We start from the raw sequence: 19985 nt of genomic DNA, 5'->3' as shown, positions 1-19985 counted from the left end.
AGCGTCTGTTCTGCTGGTATAGGGTGATCCTGAAGATGTTCATCCATGCCAAGACTTTGATGAGATTGAGAAGAGGCTTGCGATGAGGACGTTTTTTGATTGTTATTTTGGTCTTCTGGTGAACAGAAGTTTGGGTTTAGAGTGGCCTCGGCCATTTGGTTCAGCTTCCAGACTGCTCGAGCCATTTTGCCGGACACCCAGGTTCTATGACAGTGTTTCTTCAGCGACCGTGCAGTTTCCAACGCCATTTTCCCGTAAGTATGCCTGAATGAATGCTGCTTCATTATGAGACCAAGGGCAATTATAGTTGCACTAGTGAGACAGTGCAAAAATGGGAATGTGTACTTTGGATGGTGGTCTTCAGGCACATTTGAGAAATCATCACTAATTCCCTGGACCAGACGCATGCAGATGACTTCGTTTTCAGTAGCCTCTGGTGAATGCAGAGAGCCGGCTCGCTGTAGCATCGGCTTCCTAATTAGGAGGGTAAAGTGATGCCCACCGCTGCTCAATGATTATATGATTAGGATTCGCCAATGTGACTGGGGGTTTGCAAAGTAACATAACCAAAGAACTTATAATTCGCATGATCAGTTGCTGTTTGATTTGCCACCAGGCCAATCCGCTTGCCCTGCAGCTTCCCGGCCGACGGGCGTCATATGAAAATTCCGGTTGAAGGTCTTTTTGAGACTGCGTGATCAGAAGCCCCAGGTATTCATTGAGAAATGAACTTGGCGAGGAGTGGGCGGTAGAGGCACCATACAAATCTTCCCATACTTTGCCAATTATTCTCGAATAGCTGGCCATAGCAATCAAATATGGCACTGTTGTATGTGACCTTTCATTGGCGGTATCGTCGGCACGTATCAGGTGAGAAGTTCCACGATACCTGCTGAGACACTCATCACTCACAGTCCGCGGAAGGCCAATGTCAATATTCACATCCTGGATTAGGAATGGGCGATCTGTTTCAATAGCTAGTCGTCTTTTCATGAGGTAGATGCACCACCAGAAACGCCGAGCCATTTCACTTTCAAAAATGCCCAATTTCTCCACCACTTGGTATCGGTGGAGTCCGATATGATGTGGATGTGATATTGAAAGGGGCCAAGAGCTTCTCGGCAGGACCGTGTGCATCAATGCGGAAAAGGTAGACAACCTGCACAAAATAGAAAATGGAGTCAGTCCAGATAGACATGTTAAACGGCCGTTCTGCTCCTCACCATTAACAATATCGTCTGGAGCAAGAGTATCTGATTTGAACACTCGCTGAAGACATCGAGAAGATCACCGAAGATATCTCTGGCTGCTCTGTACAAACTCCAACCGGCGGAATAATGACCATCTGGACCGTTCGCACGTGAGGATATCACGCATTTACAATTGGACAAGCATAGTAGAACGTGTGCCAAGGCGAAACGCGACTCAGCATTTCGATGGTAGGGACTCGATTCGGACCCCCGGAGTTTTCCCACATTTTCGAATAGGCTTCCTATAGGGAAGGTAAATGCAAAAATGGAACCAAAATGTGCACCTTGTCGCAAAATATGTGCATGAGCTGGTCCCATTGCTTTCGATCCGGGACTATACCATGAGGATCAAGAAGCTGATATATATAGCCCTGGGTCTGATGTCGTGGTCTAGTATTTGGTGACTCGCATGGGGATGGAGTTAATCGAGAAGCGAAAGGTTGATTGGGGGATGTAGACCGTAGCCTTGCATATCTAACGCCCATCTGCTCTAGCCGTCCTTCGACGACAGTCAGATTATGTGTTAAAGAGGTCTCTCCGGAAAAGGTCGGCACTGTGGTGAGGTAGTGTGATGCCGAAAAGGCCGTTTGCTACCCGTTGCCGTGTCATCTGGGAGGCTTTGGGGCTCGATGAACTGATCCTTGGGGCCCTGGTCTTGATGTCTCTCGGTGTGGAATACTGGTGTTCCCACGTTGTGTAACTGACCACCAAACTGATTCTTTCAATAGTTCAGGTTCTTTGCTCTAAGGTCAAACTCAGCAGATATTCGCTTGAATCCGATAGGCTGGATCGGTCATCTCAAACCTCAGGTATACAGAAGTTTCATTAGGCTGCTGCCATCTCCCTCTCATATCAGCCCCCTCTCGCTGACATTCACATTGCTTTGTAATGCATGATTTGCACGAATCATTGCCATCACACTGTCACACGTTATGTTCAGTTTGACTCTCTCCGACTAGTCCAGGGGACGTTTATCAAGGCAGGCCCTACCTTGATTTTCCGCCGCTTACACTGCCCACTAAACCGGATACATAGCATTAGTATGGAGTGCTACAGATGGTAAATAAGATGCGCACCATGCTCTCGAGGCATATTTTCCTCGTTTGGTTCGCTTGGTTTCGGTCTCGACTGATAGGCCATCTTGATCACACTTCGCGTCTTGCGAGGGGAATGCTGTACTGTTATCATCCCCCCTGGAGTCTAAAGAGTTCCTCTTGGCTTTCACATTCTTCATGGCGGAAACAGTTGTTGAAGCGTGGCGGAATTTATATGGAGAAAACAAAGGGTGTCGGAATCTTCGGAATTTTGGGTCTTGGCATACGCTTAGGGCATGTACGGAGTATATAGATTGTACTTTGATATTATCACTGTCCACTGTACACAAATTTGAATTGTCCGATCTACTAGCGACTGAACTCAAATGCCCATGCAGTGCTGGCATCGGTCTGGTAAATAGGGAACGTCAGAGTATCGCCTGCGTATGTGTGAGTGACCACCCCTCGATCACTAGGTGCGTCCACCTCCTCGTAGATAGACGTGCCTGCAAACCCCCAGGTCTGTATATCCACCGAGCCCTCGGTTGCGAGACCTACGGCGCTCAATTTGTCCACTGTGATCTGCCAATTGCCGGATGTGATACGAGTCCCCGACAGAATGCGCACTTTGTCCGAGTCAACCGTCGCATATACATCGAATAGACGATCACCGGTACCAACAGTCTCAACTCGGCTCCCAGTCATATTCAGATTGTAGTATTTATACACTTGGAACTCCGGGGCTGCGGCATAGTCGGTAGCGTTGTAATCCGAAGGGTTAGAGACCTTGGTTAAAAGATTGGCCATGAGGTCGTGCAACGTCCAGCCGCTCAGCCAGTTGCCACGGAGCCCGAATGCATCGTAGCGCTCCAATCGTGAGATCCACCAAGCTGCACCGGCTGGGACTTGCTCCCCGTGATTCGCGTATTCGTTGATATTGATTTGGCGGTCTGGCAGGTTGTATGTTTTCAAAAGAGCCGCAAGTGTCGCATTGGTGTTTTGAAGATCGTTGTCCCACTCCTCTGAGCCGCCTTCCAAATGATAAGAGTACTGCTCTGGAACAGTGTCATTGCCCGCGATTTGATCAAGCCAGTCGGTCCACCAAGTGTTGCCAGATACGGGCCGTAATGCCAAAGAGGGACCTGAAATCTCAACGATATCATACTTAGGATTCTCACTTTGAATCACTTGAGTTAGCAATCCAAGTCGACGTGAGAAGGGAAACAGGCTCACCGGAGAAGCTTGTGGGTGCGGATATAGAGATCAATCCACTGCTGCTGGCTGCGCCTCCAGAAAATACTGATATCAGGCTCATTCCAGATATCCCAGACAAGGCCTTCGAGAGCGTTATTTGCTTCAAGATCCCCCATGAGAGTCTTTACAAACTTGTCCCAGTCCGACCAATCTCCGTTGTCACCAGGCCAAACTGTCGATGAGTTTGTATGGTCTGTTCCCCAAACATCGTGAGGGAGAAGAATAAAGGGTGCGCCATACTTGCGACAGGTCTGATAATTGGACAACGTAGACTCGAGCCGGCCCTGATACTCATCAATACCCCAGATCCAGCCTCGGGCCGGTGTATCGAGCTGCGCTCCTCCTGCGCGCCCGTAGTTGAATCCAATATCTGTATACCAATGGTCGGGGATCTGGTTGAGGGTATCGGGAATTCCATAAATGAACCCAGACGCCCTATGTACAGACCGGCCTTTGGAAACGCCCAGATTCACTGTAGCGGTGATGTTGTCGGCAGACACCAGCCCGGCTGCGAGAAAAATTGCCAAAAGGCTGAGAGGCATTGTCCTGGTCGCTAGAGGTAAGCTCGTGGATAAGCTCGAGACTGCGAGATGAGACACCCTTTTATCTCAAGTCCAGGATCTGCCGGAGTTCCCACCCTCCGTAAACTGTATGTTCATCATGCTATGGTATCTCCACCCCTTCAATTGGCGGGGTGACTGCGGAGTTCCGTGGGGGAGCAACTTTTGCGTCAACAGGGGCATTGTTTGCCTAAAAGTCGTTCTACGGGAGCGGTCGATCATTGCCCCAGATCAAGTTTCTGAGAAACCTGTGGCTTTTTCTCCGGTGGAGAGCCGAAAAAAGTAGTAGAAGGGCAAAAAGCCCCGTTGCAGGATTACTCCGGTGGGTTTCAAATGCCGCTTATGGCTGCAAGACTTGGCAAGGATAAATTCCTACTCCCTTGAGTAAATTAAAAGTCAGCGTCCGCATGGTTCCAAGGCTATAAACAGTTTGTATCATACTTTAACTTCAATCTTGGCCTAGATCGCTCATTTCACCTTGCAGCTGACCGATTTGGATATATGTCGAATGACCGCTACCATGTTTACGCACTGCTCCATCCAAACAAGAAACGAGCGGCTAAGGTCTCTAGGTTAATATTTGACGTCTGGTTCATGTATAATCGCAGAGCGGGACTGGGGAAATTTTGAAACTGAACAAGATGAGCAGAAAAAGACAAGAACCGTGCCAGAAAAGGGTATAAAATTAGGGGATTGATACAGACACCCCCCCTTTGGATGCTAACACCCCCCCCCTTGCCTGAGGATTCAGGCATTTACTGACCGCTTTTCTCACCGCTTTCATCCTCGAACTTTTATTTATTGCTACCACTACCCTGCATGTATATCACACCTTAGTACCTCAAATTACTATGTAAATCGCTAGTAAAATTAAGTCACTCCTGTACCACTGTAGTACCTAACAAGAAATCCAAAATAATTGTTGTTTACACCTTCAAACCTCCCATGTTTCCACCCATTTCTCTCGTATTTTATTGCTTTTTACAATGGCTTCCTCATAGCCTGATTCGCCGTCCGATTCTGAGCATGAAGCTATTCCCGAGTCCCCGCCGATGCCGCCAAGCCTCTATGACGCGCCGCCAAGCCTCTATCACGCGCCGCTAAGCCTCTATGACGCTATTCCTGAGTCCTATACCTTCCCGCTGCCTCCTTTACCTCAGCAGTACGATACGCCTGAGCAAGGAATTGTCGCGATCAATATCTTTGGCCGCTAGCATGGCTACGTAGTCTTAACTCTTCGGTCGAAACGTACAAAGAAAGGGGTCCTAAAGACAGTTCGCCTATGCTGTAACCGGGGCCGCCGGCTAAGAAATAGCCCGAATAGCCCTACGCGGAAGCGGGAGACTACCTCGCTAGCGATTGAATGCCCCTTTTCGATATCGCTACGGCTTCAAGAAGGCCGATGGAACCTTATAGTAGAGAATCAACACTATAACTATGAGTCCTCGCCTCCTCTTACTTATATGCCACACCGGAAGCAGGAATTGTATGTAAAGGCATCGAATATTAAGAATCAGCTCTAGTAGGGTCTTTCTACCCGTCATATTCTCACCGGTATTCAAAAGGACGACTAGGATTCCTGCCTCACTACCCGGGATATCTACAACTTTCGGAGGAAGCTTTATATTGATTTCCTTGCTGGCCGTACACCGCTTCAAGCTCTCTTGATAGAGCTTCCAAAGGACGGCGAATGGATCTTTAAGTATGAAGTTGACGATAAGAATCATGTCACAGCCCTCTTTTGTATACATAAAACGAGTATTGCATTCCTTAAGACAAATTCATGGGTTATTTCAATGGACTATATATATAAAACTAACCGGTATAGCCTTCTAATGCTCGATATCGTTAGCTTCACTACTACGGGCTTAACCTTTTACATCGGCTTCGCATTCATAAAGGACGAGAAAGATAACAGCTACGAAGTCATTTTAAGCTGTCTAGTAGAGGCTTATAAAGCTCTTAGCCTTTAAGCACCCCGGACCATCCTTTCCGATAAGGAGCAAGCGCTAATGAATACTATGAAGGTCGTCTTCCCTTCTACAAAGTATATAATCTGTCTATGGCATATCAATATGAATATCATGAAGAAAGCTCGTCCGATTCTCGCAGAGTAGCTAGTAAAAGAGCGGTAAGAGGCTGCTTCCTCGGCTTTATAGCGTTAGACAAAGGCGGAGAGAGACCGAGAGCTTCGAGAAATAGTCCATAAAGTATAGAAGACGATACTAAAGCGGTGGATTCGCGTCGTCTATACGATCACAACCGTAGAGAGGGAGGAGAGATAGAGACAATTCAAAGAGCACTACAAGGAGCCGATTTTTGAACCTTTACTCTAATATCTATAGAGTGAATGGCTAGACGACTGCCCTAAGTATTTCCTTTATGAATACACCTCCGAATACCTTTATCTCAATAAGATTGCGACCTCTTGGACCGAGGGAGCTCACTGGCTGCTTAAGTAGGGCCTTTAAGTCTCAACTAATGATCTACTAGTGGTCCTTCGCACCTTTGAGAATGCTGTAAAGCTTCAATTTCAAAAGGCTACCGCTAAGATCGAGAATGAGAAGGTAAGAAGGCCTACTAATAGTCGCTAGAAGCAGCTATTTAGGCTAGTTCTTAGACGAATTTCAGCCAAGGCGATAGAGCATATAAAAGACGTCTATAACCGCTTCCTACTAGCAAGTGACGAGAAGCCGCCGATTCCTCCACTTTGCCGCTATAATTCGCTAGGTACGGCAGGGTTTCTATATATTTATCTCATCATATAGTACGAAGTGGAGAACAAGAGCTTTGAGCCTAAGTTATTCTATTAACACTGGCATTTGTATAGTGTCTCTGCGCCTCCTATTGACCCGCTACTCCTACTCTAGGATCCTCTCTAAGTACGCCGGCGAGGACGCCCCCAAGGCGCTAGGAACTTTATCGGCGGCGAAAGCACCTAAGTAAGCACCCAAGACACCTCCACCCAGCGAGAACCCTCCGGCTTTGAGCTTATGCTATCCTAGGAAGGTGGACGTAGACGTGGCCGTGGCCGTGGACGTGGCCGTGGACGTAGAGGAACATAATAAGCCTCGCAGGGTAATAACGGAGTGGGAATAGCTTTATCTACGGCCTAGGAAGGTGGCCGTGGACGTGGACGTGGACGTGGACGTGGCCGTGGACGTGGCCGTGGCCGTAGACGTGGAGGAACACAACAAGCCTCATAGGGTGATAACGGAGTGGGAATAGCTTCGTCTACGGCCTAGGAAGCCCGTACGGCTTCGCCGGCGAGCATTCCTCCTTCATCTCCAGGGTCGGGAATAGCTTCACCGGTCGCTTAGGACGCGAATCGCCGGTCGGGCCGGATCAGGAAGCGGCCAAAGCATTACGAATGGTAATACTGTCGAATTTACAATATTTCTTCACTATTCTTATGCAATTCTCTAAGAATTTGACGAAAAATGGGTGCTGGCCCCTGCAATTCCTTCATTTCTGTAGAGTTTTTGAAAACAGCATCTATTTCCTATTTGGGACTAGCGCTGTGCTTTTGGCATGGTGGTGGTAGAGTACGAAAGGGACTTTATGTAATTAGAGGGTTACATAGTAAATGTAAGTACCTCTAGTTTGTGTTGGAAGCATGGTCGCTGGTGGCAGAAATATGTCCGGCAGAAAATATATTGGCCTGAATCCTCAGGCAGGGGGGGTGTTAGCATCCAAAGGGGGGGTGTCTGTATCAATCCCCTAAAATTATACAAAACGTATTGCATTCAAATAACAGATATGTCAACCACTGAATGTCCACTGGGTCAAAAGACATAAAAAAGCCTCCCTTGATGTCAATTCCCGTATTGAGATTGCTGCCGTCTTGTACTATAACCGCGGTGACTTTTCTCTGCTATGAACAATCGTTTCATGGACCACTTTGATGCCTCCGCCTTGGCTGCTCTGACTGTGGGTCTCCCAGTCACCTTCACCAGCAGTGCAAGTAGGCGGTTGTTGCCGAGAGGTAGGCAAAATCATTTGCTCGTCACTTATTGTGTTCCATTGGGTGTCTCCCGGAATAGATAGCGGATGACGGAACTTCTTGCGCTTAGTATAACTGCCGCCGCCAGTGTCACCGTCTGAGAGAGGATAGGCAGGGTAACTTTGTGATCCATTCCTTGAGGTGATGTATAAACCAGCACGTCGGGCAGCTCGCCGGAACAGAGGATAGATCATGGGCACGTTGCCAATGACGACAGCGACAAAGGTCTCACGACAGGCCCAGCTGCCAGCTTGTTGGGCACCATTGGCACCAGCCTAAATACTCATTAGGCCTTGGACTTTCCATCATGGAGAGTCAACTTACTGTCAAGATCAGAACACAGCGAAGAATACCTGCCATCATGACAAACAGTCCACCACTGAAAAGAATCAGAAGTTCCAGCTTCTCCCGCCATCTCAATCTAGCTTTGAATAGCATCTTCAATTACACTGGTTAGCGACACGCTGGGCATACTTGTAGACAGACTTACTGGAGCAGGTATACTGATTAGATAGAGGTCGGTCAGGACATTAAGCACCACAGTCACATAGATGTCAATCTTGGACACGGCCGGCTGACAGTAATCTACTACGTTATTAGAGGCTGTTTTCCCCAATTATCAGTCTTTGGCAACATACTCCCAGGGTTAGGATTGATTTGCCAATTCTTGTCCAACGGATGACATCCGAAGAGGATCGAACAAATTGTAGCAATATAAGTCCCGGCGATCAAACCATATGCGATGTGAATTCGGACTCGCATATTTATCAAACCTGCGCTAGATCGCAAACTCAGAGTCAACACAGAACAAGGAGACGGGGTTGAAAAAAAAGGCTCACGTCAACCGAGAATAGAAAATAGCCATGCATGTCTTGAGCAGCCAAAGCAAAAGAGTGTACAACGACCAGCCAGCGACCTGAATTTTTGAGCCACCCACACGCAGACGATACTCTTCAGAGTTTGCTGATAAAGTTGCTCGCTGTTCATCGGTCATTGAGTTGTTGGCGAGGCCCATAAACCACGCACCCACCATGTATGCGGCACCGGTTTCAAGCCCGTACACCACCTATACACATCCAGATTAACAAGGGAATGAGTTATATTGCAGGATTAGAATCAAACTCACACATGCAACTAACATCAGATAGTCATCTGCCTGGAAGTTTTTGGGGCCAACCATAATCCATCTTGCGGTGGTTCGCAGGCCGATGATGGCAATAGCCACCGCCAGTAAGGTAAACGCTTCAGTGTTAAAGTCGCCCATATTTCTGACTCTGACTGGTTTCTTCTCTTCTATACCATTGAGGAAGAAGAAAGGGTATCACAGCTCTGGGGTGTACATTGAGATAAAGGAAAAGGAAGGTCAACAGTACCTAGGAAGAAAGACAGCGGCAGAAGGCAGTATGTCAATGCTCTCCCTTGATCTTATTCGTTGACATTGAAACCAGACCGGACAAAGAAGCAACCACGTCCTGGTCAACTTATAAACGGTAACGAACGAAAAGGTAGACGGGAAAAACTGAAATTTTTGAAATCCCAATTCCGCGTTGGCGGGTCCATGGTGGCTTTGTTAAAATAAACAGCAAGACCCATCGAGTATGGAGTCACTGAAGAAGATCCATGACAGGTCCGGACTCCTCATGCGAGAGTGACAGCCCCGACAGCGGCATCCACCATGTCTGACCGGGTGGCTGCCGACTAACTTTAGAGGTGGGCTGGCTATGTATCCATCAACGTTCCGGGGAGAAGTTTCGAGGTCGAGACCAATCTTGCGCGCCTCCTAATTGACAGGTCGCTAAGAACGATCGGCATTAGAGGTGTCCACACCTCCCTGTTTCGATTCAAATTTCCCCATTGGATAAACAATAGACACTGGACGAGCGAAAACAGCTTGAATAAGCGCCGGGTAGACACATAATTCGTCGTACGCGAGATACACACTATTAGATAGAAGAGATAAACACCGAATTCATTGGGCTAATTTCCAGCTATGCAGTGGACAGCGATGATGGTTGTCTCTTTGAGTCCCGGCTGGTCGCGATCTACAGTGTGACGTACAAACGGACCAGCCTAGAGAAAGTGCACCGTAGCACAGTCGCACCAAGCATCATGTCAACAACCCAAGAGGCGAACAGCTGTGTTAAGGCACGATCACCTTCTCCACCGGCCTCACTTTTCACCTGGTTTGGATGTTGATCCGTCCCAGAGATTTTGCTCCGACTACTCTATAGATAAACGGTCGTGGCGGCTCTCATTCCTGTAATGGTCGTCATGATTTCATCGCGACGTGTGGTCAAGGGGAAAAATCATCAGAAGCACCGGAGAAGTTGAGCGGTTCTGGTTCGTCCGGATATGAGGTTGGAAACAACCATATTTTGCAAAGATTAATTAATCACCGGGTGTCTGACTTTTGGTCAAAGAACATGGCATGTTTCAGGTCCCACAATAGGTAAAAATCTGTTTTTGACAGCGGCAAATGCCGGTTGTCGACCTAGTGGACCCGACGCGGGTCAATATGGAGTCAACAGGGATGACATCCGCCCTGCTTCACCCGCGCCATTAGTTCATCTGGACTTTTGATCTTGTCAACTGATTTCCATTGTGATCGACTAGATAGGTTAGATATAGGGGGAATCGATAGTGGAATTGAGATTCTAGCTAGAGACGGGAAGCTGCGTATTTTTGCTTGTCCCGACGTAAATTTTTTTTTTGGGGGGGACAATTTGTGTAACTCCAAGCGCTGTTGGCTTCAAGCTACTAATGTAAGTGGGGGAAGTACTAACACACTAGCTTGCGCCTCCCAGCTCACGCCTGTTTTCCCCTAGGAACGTTCCAAGAAAGATGTGAAAAGTGGCCGATCGCTTTCTGCGCTTTGACAACACGGCCTAATGTGTCAAACGACGGAGCAAAGCTAAACTAGTGTTTGTGATAATCCGAATTCCTTTATGAGTGACACTGGCTTGTCTGGACTAGCTGCATGCCAAGAACCTAGTGGAGGCAAGGGCCCCTGGCATTTGCAGTTCTGTGCATGGACATGTATACCGTTAGTGACCCCATTAATTTAATTGCAGTCCCACCATTCCCCATTCCTGTGCTAAAAAAGAAAAGACCAAGAAAAACAGAAAGAAAAGGTCAAAAACTAAAGTTCCACGCTAACTCTGGCTCGTTTACGCTCAAAACTTAGACCCTGGAGTTCTGTCCGCCTGCGTTTGTCCACTTGGTACATACATAGCTTCCTGCATCAATCCTGGTTTGCAACCAGTCAACTCTCACACCCTGCGGCTGAGCAAAAATGTCCAGAATTCATACTGTGGATCTTGTGGTCGTCGGCGCAGGTAAGTCGGCTTTTGGCTCTTATAGCGTAATCATTTTCGAAGTCTGACATGGTCACTCCTAGGTTGGAGCGGACTATCCGCAGTCAAAACCTATCGTGAAGTCAACCCTGATCATGATGTGGTTTTGTTGGAGGCCGCTAGCTCAGTAGGCGGGGTGTGGGCTAAGCATCGTCTCTATAAGGGTCTGAAATCGAACAACATGTTGGGCACATATGAGTTTAGTGACTTTCCTATGGACGGTCCGACCTTTGGCATCACATCTGGACAGCATATTCCAGGTGATGTCATTCAACTGTACTTGGAGGCATACGCACAGCACTTCGGCTTCGCCAACTGTATTCGATTGGACCACCGCGTTGAGAGCGCACGACACAATTTGGATGGAACATGGCAGCTGAGGGTGTCCCATGGGAATGATACAACAACAGTCGACACCAAGAAGATAATCATTGCCACGGGTATCACCTCTCAGGCATACCTGCCAACTTTTGATGGCCAAGACACCTTTGGTGCACCTCTCTTCCATTGTCGCGATCTCCTGCAGCATCAAGATGCAGTCTTACAAAGTGGAAAGCGCGCAACTATCTTTGGCGGGACAAAATCAGCTTGGGATGCAGCATATGCCTGCGCCACCACAGGCATGAAAGTAGACTGGGTCATTCGAGAGGCTGGCCATGGTCCTGTCTGGATGGCACCACCCTACGTTACTCCATTAAAGAAATGGTTGGAGAAGCTGGTCACTACCCGGCTCTTGACCTGGTTCAGCCCGTGTATCTGGGGAGAAGCAGATGGGTACACAGGTATCCGCAGTTTTTTGCATGGAACCTGGCTCGGTCGTAAGATCGTGGACGCTTTCTGGTCTATCTTAGCGGATGATGTCGTACAGCTCAATGGATATGACAAGCATCCCGAAACGAAGAAGCTGAAGCCGTGGGTGAGTCCGTTTTGGATTGCATCGTCGCTCAGTATTCTCAACTATCCCACCGACTTCTTTGAGCTGGTCAAAAACGGCACTATCAAGGTGCATGTTGCCAACCTGGAACGTCTCTCAGACCACACTGTCCATCTTTCATCGGGCGAAGCACTCCCAACCTCGGCACTGATCTGCTCGACAGGCTGGCGCGCTACTCCCAACCTCAAGTTCTTACCGGAGGGCATCGAGCGCGAATTAGGGTTTCCATGGAGTGCAGATCCGCTGGATGAAAAGATGGTAAAAGCAGCCGATGAAGAAATTCTACGTCGATTCCCCCGCCTCCGCGATCAACCACTCCCAAACCCTCACTACCGCCCCTTAGACGACCAGTCTGAGGCGGCTGTACCGCATCCCTTCCGCCTGGCAAAGTTCATGGTGCCACTGTCTCTGGCGAAGGAGCGATCCTTGGCATTCATGGGTATCACCATGACCATTAATACAACGTTGATAGCCCAGACGCAAGCATTATGGATTTCAGCATACTTCCGCGGTGATTTGACTCCGACCGCAACCGAACACTGCCCATCGGCCGTGGTTGCTGCGTCTGATATCAAAACGGAAGACACTGCAGAGCTCGATCTTGTCTGGGAGACTGCTTTGCACTCCGAATTTGGAAAGTACCGCTACCCGGCCGGGTTCGGGCGACGCAATCCCGACTTCGTGTTCGACGCGATCCCGTATATTGATTTGATGCTGCGCGACTTGGGTCTATCTCCGGAGCGCAAGCAGGGCTTCTTAGCAAGGTGTTTCCAGCCATATGGCACGGAAGATTACCGAGGCTTGGTCAATGAATGGAAAGCAAAGCGCTCTACCCAGTGAAGGGTCGTAAGCGCCATTCTAGATTCCACTCTGTTCTATATTACCGATCTTTCCATTGTCTTTCGTGCCAGGCGAGATACCCCGGTTGTCCTTTTTATCGCACTCGGCCTTCCTTTAAATCAATGCTCCACTCTAAGATTTTCAATTTGTGGGCTTGCTCTAACGTTCCTCAAGTTGCAATCTATCTGTGAGTCCAGTGTCTTATAGTTAAGAAACTATAACCTTCCTAAGATCTTTGTCTTGTCCCCCACCAGGATCAACTTATTCTATTAATATAAACTGCTCCAAAACGGCCACTCCGGTAAGGGAGGAAGGGCTCTGCGTGTCTGTCGGTGTGTTTGCATCTCTTTTGTGGTCAGGGTCACAGCGACCCTCTTGTTGTCCACCCACCGAGGGTACCACCTCTCCGACCAGGTCTCCTGTCCATCGCATATAATTTTCACCATCTCCCGCTACTATTGCTCTTATTGAAACATTACATTCAACTGGCCCTCCGTCCCTAGATCATATTCCAATCGAAACCCTTCTGGAACATCGCCCACCCGTGGCGGGTATAGTGCGCCGGTAGTTCCAGGATTACCTGTCGGGTGCACAGTTAAAAGATTGGGGTCACAGGTCGATACCAACAACTCTCCATCCCTGGCAATGTAACTGCTTACGTAGGTGGTCTTGGTTGGGTCGTCAAGCGCGAGATAACTGAACCATGCGCGATTGAATATGGCCCGATGTGACCGTGGCCCCAGTACCAGCTCTGAGATTCCAGGAAGGGTCGATCAGACCAGTTCTATTACCCCATCAGAATTTGTTCTCAGGTCGAGTGGAATCACTCACTTTATCATGATATCCGGGACCCTGGAATTTTAGCATGGATCCTTGTATCTCAATATCCACCTCACCCATGGCATCTGGTATAAGACTGACCCACCCTATGTGAGGTGCGATCTTGAGGGTTGTCTCTTCTGCGTGGATGCCACAGGGTAGGTGAGGTGGCGCCCGCTGTCATTGGGCGCATTAGCCACTTTTGCTTTTCTCAGGTGTTATATTTGATACTTGCCGAAGTCAGAGTCAATCGCCCCTTGACCTGCAAACTTTCTGAGACGATTACCACCTCGTATTTGGATAGGTTATCCGTGAGAGCTGCCCAGTTGAATCCGGCTGAGTGCCATTCCCCGGAGCTATTAGTACCACCGTCTACACCAGCAACAGTTGCGAAGGTCGCCGGGACCGAGCCAGCAAATACAGTGCCGTTGGCAAAAGAAGCCCATACATATGCAGTAGTCACTGAAGTCTCATTCGCATTCAAAAATGGGAATGCAGCAACAGACGAGGCGAAGAAAGTGATGACGAGCGAGTCGCCTGAGTTGGTCTCTGACACGGCATCAAAGTACCACCAGTCGAATACAGAGCCGTTTATCGAATCAGTCTGGGGTGCATCCAGGCTGAACAAGGTCTCAATATCGAGGAGCAATGTGGGAGTTCGAATGTCAAAGTTCGCTTTGCTGTCTCCATCCTGGACGACGCTGGGGATTTGGTAAGTCCTACTATGGGCATCCCTTCTGGTACGAAAGGATGGAATGTTCCTCCCATCAAGCCTTGGTTGACCCGGAAATGCCGATGTATGTAGTGCCAGCAGAACACACATCAGCAGTAAGGAGAAAGTATGGATATACATTGTCTCCTGTATTTTTCTATAGTTGTTAGATGGCAAAGAGTAAAATATAAGAAAGAAGCGAAAGTCGACGAGATCGCGGACATCTCAATGAAAGTATGATAATGGTTCAAGCTTGGTTCAAGGTCGATCATATACTTATATGGAAGGCCTCGGGGTCTTAGCTCCAGGCTGGCAAAGACAATGGCTCACAATAGGTTGAGACAAGGCTCCCCTTTTCAAAATTCAGACCGGTGAACTTGCACACCAGTCTAACTGAACATACTAAGGGAGATCTGAATAGACCCACTGACGCCTGTTGGTAAATGAAGACAAGACCGCCACGTGGCTGGGTAGCTGAACGATTGCGATTCACTTCACACAGCCCTACAGTAGAAGTCCCAAAGATCTAAAGAGCTCTTAGGCCAGTAAGACAGATGAGTATTCCTATCACTCAAGTCACGGTTTCAACAATTGATTTAAATCAGACATAGGAAATTGTTTGTTAATACTTGTTTGGGGAAGTGGTTTTTGTTATTTTTTTGGGATTTCTTCCATGTCATCATTGATGCAGGTTGTTATATACCGACATTGCCCAACCCAGTAACAGTCCAATCGCTGAATCGCTTTAAATAACAAAGAAGTAGGGCAGATGCACACGTCACACATAAGTCTGAAAAGCACACATAATAAACAAACAGAAAACCGGATATTGATAAAAAGCAGAAATCAGACCGTCCCAAGATGCCCAGTCACACACCCTTCGCCAACGCAGAGAAAGACATAACAAAAAGAAGGTTTGGCAGGAACACCAACTGCCAAAGCCTCGATAGATACAAGTATTCGTTGCTTCGAAAAGAGCATACATGGATGTAGATCTGGGAAGTAATGAGACCAGGGTTCCATAGCAGAAGTATCAGAACTCAGCTAGACCCGCCCACTAAGAATGGGACTGCCGTCCTCACTCCGTCCCTCACTCTTGATGTCACCTCCGGCTTGAGTGCTATTCGCATCTGAATCGCCATCCTTTCCACAGCCTTTGACCAGAATATGTCGCTATTGAGCAATATTAGTAATAAGGTATCACAGACACATGGAAGAACATACCTTGAGGGCGTCTTTCCGCGAAAAGCTCTTGTCGCAGTGAGAGCAGGGGAAAGGCTTCACGGCGAGATGGATGCGCTTGTGGCGCTTCAAATCATGGTTCCGATTGAAGCTTTGGGGACACTGATCGCACTTGAATGGTCGGTCGGCTGCCGGGGCGGACATGCCATGCGGAGGTGGGTGGGCCCCGTACAAATGCTGGGAGCTTGCGACATGTCCACTGTTGAATCCGGGCAAAAGACCGGTCTGCATGCCCATCATCGACATGGGACCACCAGGGCTATGCACATTTGTCATGACAGGTCCGTTCATAGCAGGAAGCGAATAGGATGGCCACGGCTGGCGGGGATATGACAGAGGCGGCTGTCCTCCCGTGGGACTGTGGGCGGAAATGCGTCCTGGGGGATGAATGCCGAGTCCCGCAGGGCCATACATGTGCGAAAATCCCGTTTGGTGCGGACTCGCCATGGGGGGAGAAGCGGCATACATGTGCTGGTGTTTCGAGGCATAGGGATCATTGGAGGAGAGCGGAGCAGGAGAGGGAGCGGGACCCCCCGGATACATGGCCATAGGTTGTTGACCGGAGGGAGCCAGAGTCGAAGGTGCAGGTAGAGCTTGATAGGATACTGAAGGAGCCTCATATGCATGTGATAACCCATCTGTCGTCGGTGGTGATGTTATTGATGGGCGAATCTGCATTCCGGATGAAGGCGAAAAGGAGCTTCGTGCTGGATAGACTGTATTCACCCCAGATCCCCAGGTTTGCCCATAAGGGTTGGCGCCTGACCAATATGCCGGTGGCAGGTCAGAAGAGGCGCCCGTTGAAGGCGCCAAGGGCTGGGGTGTGGCGTGCTCTGGTTGATTCGTGGCGGGTGGCGTTAAGAGGTTTCCCACGCTCACGTTTGCTGGCGGATGGGAGACTGGTGGGTGACTAGGTTGCGCGTACTTAGGCGCGGCGGCCAAGGTGAACGGCGGCGGTGGCAGCTCGAAGCTGGGTAGTGTCGGGGCCGCTGGACGACGAACATTCAAGGGCGGGGCCGACAGCGGATCGAGCGCCGTCCCCATAGCTGGAACCGCGAGGGTCGCCAGGTTGGATGAATCACGAACTCCGTAGAACTCCGGAGTCTCGTTGAGCTGCAGATTGGGTAGTCCGTTAAAGGAGGTTCCGCTCAAGGCCCAATCTCGATCTAAGGCCCCAGAAGGGCTGGTAGAATCCAGGAGGGGCGATCGATCGCCGGAAATCCGCGATCGGGGGTAGAGTCTGGAGACTCGGAGAGCGAAAAGAAGAGAAAAAGTTCCTTGGTGAGGTTGTCACGGTCGATGGCGCGAGTAGTACATGATAATAGAAGATGTGGGGGGGGCAAAAACAAGCCGTGGCGTTGGAAGAGGCGTGAGATAACAAGCGCGGGGGAAAGACAGTAATTATAGTCAAAAGAAGTTGTGAAATCTCTGGGAAAGTCGACGGGAGTCTGGCCACTATGGGGAAAGAAAGTAAGGGAAATGCGAAATATAGATTAACTTGTCAGCAACGTGGTTGACAGGGCCTCTCTTCGCTTCTATTTATTTCGAGTAGTATATTAGTATAATACAGTAAAAGATTACCTATTCTATTCAACTCTTTCTCCTTGCGTAAAGGCGCTAACTGTCGGGACAAGAAACACACTGTAGCTAGTACCCCGGCTATTATTGAGGGAAAAAGTAGAAAAAAACCCAGGAAAAAAACAGAAAAAACAGAAGCAAAAATACCAACTATCGCGGTGAGATTCCTACCCAATAAGGGGGCCAACAGGCCTCGACGCACGGACAAGACCGGAATGGCCAGAATACGAGAGCCATGGAGCAGGCAGAGGCAAGCGAGCTGTCTCGTCGGTCATTCGCTATACTCGTCTCGCCGGTCATCTGCACTTTTACTTTTTCCTTTTCCCTTATTTCCCTTATTTTTACCCTTTTTCCTCTTTGGCCATTTTGGCCCCCAATAGCCGAGACCTGTCATTGGTTTCCTCGGCCATGGTTCCTCTTTAACCCTGGCTTGGACACCCCCTCCGTGTACTCCGTACCATACTATAAATCCCATATCTTAGGGAAATTAGAACAAAGAGATATCGCCACCTCAAAGCCAATCGCCTCCCCAACACCCATTCTCTCGGGTCTTCCTCAGTCTACGCGATCTCGGAATGTTCGTGGGTCTGGAGCACTCCACCCACGCGAGACAGATCCAGCTACTTCTCCGTCCTTGCCTCCCCGTTGGGCCTTATCCACCAATCACGTTGTGGAACTGTTTCTGTATGCTGCACGGTCGTGAAAGATGCTTAGAATAGGGGGCAAAATGTGCCCTGTCGATCGTCTAGAGAGTCTTGTACTCAAAAGTGACAGAGCTGATCTTGTCTAAGAATATAGTACAGTAACATAGTTAGTTTCTAGATATGCCCCGAGAAGGGATCTATGCTTACATGTACTCCGTATACATGTAACTTAGATGATTCTCGGAAGCTTAGGACATGTCCACTCGTCCGTGCTTGGAATTTAATATTACGATCCGGTCCGCATTCCTCCCCCGTATTTGGTCGCAGTCCAGCTTTAAATCAGTAGGCTAGAGAGAGAGGAAGAGGAAGAAAAAGATTAATAATAATTAAAAAAAGGGGGTCTCAGACATGCGAGCAGCAGAGTCGCATTCTTGGAAACTGCATACCTCGGCTCTTTGGGTCAATTGAACACCCGACTCCATTATTTGTACATTCTGTGATACTGACATCCCTCTAGATTCTAGGATCTGCGAAAATAAAGTCCATATCCTCCACTCGACGCGTCTGTAGCCGCACGGCGCCCCGAAACGGACTTGTTCCGACGATCAGTCAATCATGGATGCCCATGCCCCAACGCTGATTCCCTGATCGACATTGTACAGGCCTTCTTCCATCGGAAAACCCTTGAACCACTCTGCCGTGGTGGGCAACCGATTTGCTCAGAGCTCCCATTCTCATGCAAGGCGGCATTTGCCAGCCCAGATGTGACAAGCGCGCAAGGATCCACCAGGCTGATCAAGGCCTGGTCTCCTGCGTCGGTTCCTGCCGGTGTGGCTTCGGAAAGGCTCACGGTTGGCGTCCACGATCGTCCTCGGGAATGGCGCTTCAAAGGTTGTTTGGGGATTTGAACTGTCGCACACGGGAGATCTGCGACCATGAGCGTCCTGCAGGGCTGATGGGTATGCTCAGCCTCGGTGGATTTCAAAAGCCCACATTAGCCTCCCTGTGCGTATATCAGAGCTTTTGTTGACTATCCTGCACTAGTCTACGGGTCCGACTTTGGGCAAAAGCAATGGAGCACAGATGTTTTCTCTGTTTGATTCACGCGAGATCCGTATGTCAGCTTCCCTCTCCAGGGGCCACAATCTCTGTCTCAGTACTTTTTCAAGAACATGTCCAGTCGGCAGACCCACGAGCCTCTCTCGGTCGTTAGAGCATTCTCCCTTGCGGCAGGACACCGAGGTGATTTATCCACTTATGTGCGTTATTGAATTAATTTACAGGGTACGGTACATCGCTTTTCTAAGGGTGTAGGAATATCTGTTTCCTCTCTTGTGGTCTTCGTTGAGAAGACAGCATACTATATCAGAAGGACTTGCCATCTTTGATTGTCTGAGTGCTGTCGTAAATTTCACTCCAGTTGTCTGGTGTGACAACTTCTGTCGTGGAACCCTCGTGTGCATAAATGAGATGACACAAAGACCTAGTGATCCTTGTGATACTTCTCTTTCCTACGAGTCGTTTCCTAGACAGACTCGTACCGACACTGTAAACGAGATAACCCAAATAGAGTGTGTAACACGGATGTTATATAGGTGAATCGAGCACTCTCGTTATTCCTTTGCAGATCACCCAGCTATTCTCCAATGGAACTCCGGTCACCGGTGGGAGATGAAGCCTAGATATATATTTCCTATAGATCGAATGCCGACCGTCAAACATCACCACCTCAGCCACAGAGAATGATGGCAGAGATAACCAA

General features: G+C 48.8%; 6 protein-coding genes across 6 annotated transcripts; 2 read left to right on the top strand and 4 right to left on the bottom strand.

The window, feature by feature from the left end:
- Window positions 1-2653: 2653 nt before the first annotated feature.
- PENARI_c036G05066 (uncharacterized protein) lies at window positions 2654-4080 on the bottom strand (the record flags this gene model as incomplete). Its single annotated transcript, XM_022636857.1, has 2 exons — window positions 2654-3461; window positions 3518-4080. 2 exons carry the CDS (start codon window positions 4078-4080, stop codon window positions 2654-2656), a joined length of 1371 nt encoding a protein of 456 aa, XP_022483266.1.
- A 1128-nt stretch (window positions 4081-5208) lies between these two features.
- Window positions 5209-7044, top strand: PENARI_c036G03197 (uncharacterized protein; the record flags this gene model as incomplete). Its single annotated transcript, XM_022636851.1, has 4 exons — window positions 5209-5260; window positions 6592-6665; window positions 6693-6828; window positions 6929-7044. 4 exons carry the CDS (start codon window positions 5209-5211, stop codon window positions 7042-7044), a joined length of 378 nt encoding a protein of 125 aa, XP_022483298.1.
- A 903-nt stretch (window positions 7045-7947) lies between these two features.
- Window positions 7948-9365, bottom strand: PENARI_c036G01308 (uncharacterized protein; the record flags this gene model as incomplete). The annotated part of the gene is made up of 6 exons (XM_022636842.1): window positions 7948-8376; window positions 8426-8539; window positions 8592-8686; window positions 8740-8879; window positions 8941-9167; window positions 9228-9365. 6 exons carry the CDS (start codon window positions 9363-9365, stop codon window positions 7948-7950), a joined length of 1143 nt encoding a protein of 380 aa, XP_022483305.1.
- A 2028-nt stretch (window positions 9366-11393) lies between these two features.
- PENARI_c036G01649 (uncharacterized protein) lies at window positions 11394-13228 on the top strand (the record flags this gene model as incomplete). Its single annotated transcript, XM_022636846.1, has 2 exons — window positions 11394-11436; window positions 11499-13228. The coding sequence occupies 2 exons, from the start codon at window positions 11394-11396 to the stop codon at window positions 13226-13228; spliced, it is 1773 nt and encodes a 590-aa protein (XP_022483274.1).
- Window positions 13229-14258: 1030 nt separating this feature from the next.
- PENARI_c036G06753 (uncharacterized protein) lies at window positions 14259-14900 on the bottom strand (the record flags this gene model as incomplete). Its single annotated transcript, XM_022636865.1, has 2 exons — window positions 14259-14748; window positions 14869-14900. The coding sequence occupies 2 exons, from the start codon at window positions 14898-14900 to the stop codon at window positions 14259-14261; spliced, it is 522 nt and encodes a 173-aa protein (XP_022483301.1).
- A 903-nt stretch (window positions 14901-15803) lies between these two features.
- PENARI_c036G04089 (putative C2H2 finger domain protein) lies at window positions 15804-17045 on the bottom strand (the record flags this gene model as incomplete). The annotated part of the gene is made up of 2 exons (XM_022636853.1): window positions 15804-15932; window positions 15984-17045. 2 exons carry the CDS (start codon window positions 17043-17045, stop codon window positions 15804-15806), a joined length of 1191 nt encoding a protein of 396 aa, XP_022483304.1.
- Window positions 17046-19985: the final 2940 nt, after the last annotated feature.

Source organism: Penicillium arizonense (genome assembly GCF_001773325.1).
Source record: "Penicillium arizonense strain CBS 141311 chromosome Unknown PENARI_contig036, whole genome shotgun sequence".
NCBI classification, from domain to species: domain Eukaryota; kingdom Fungi; phylum Ascomycota; class Eurotiomycetes; order Eurotiales; family Aspergillaceae; genus Penicillium; species Penicillium arizonense.
Note: the sequence above shows the minus strand (reverse complement) of the source record. Positions and strands in the feature narration are given on the sequence as shown.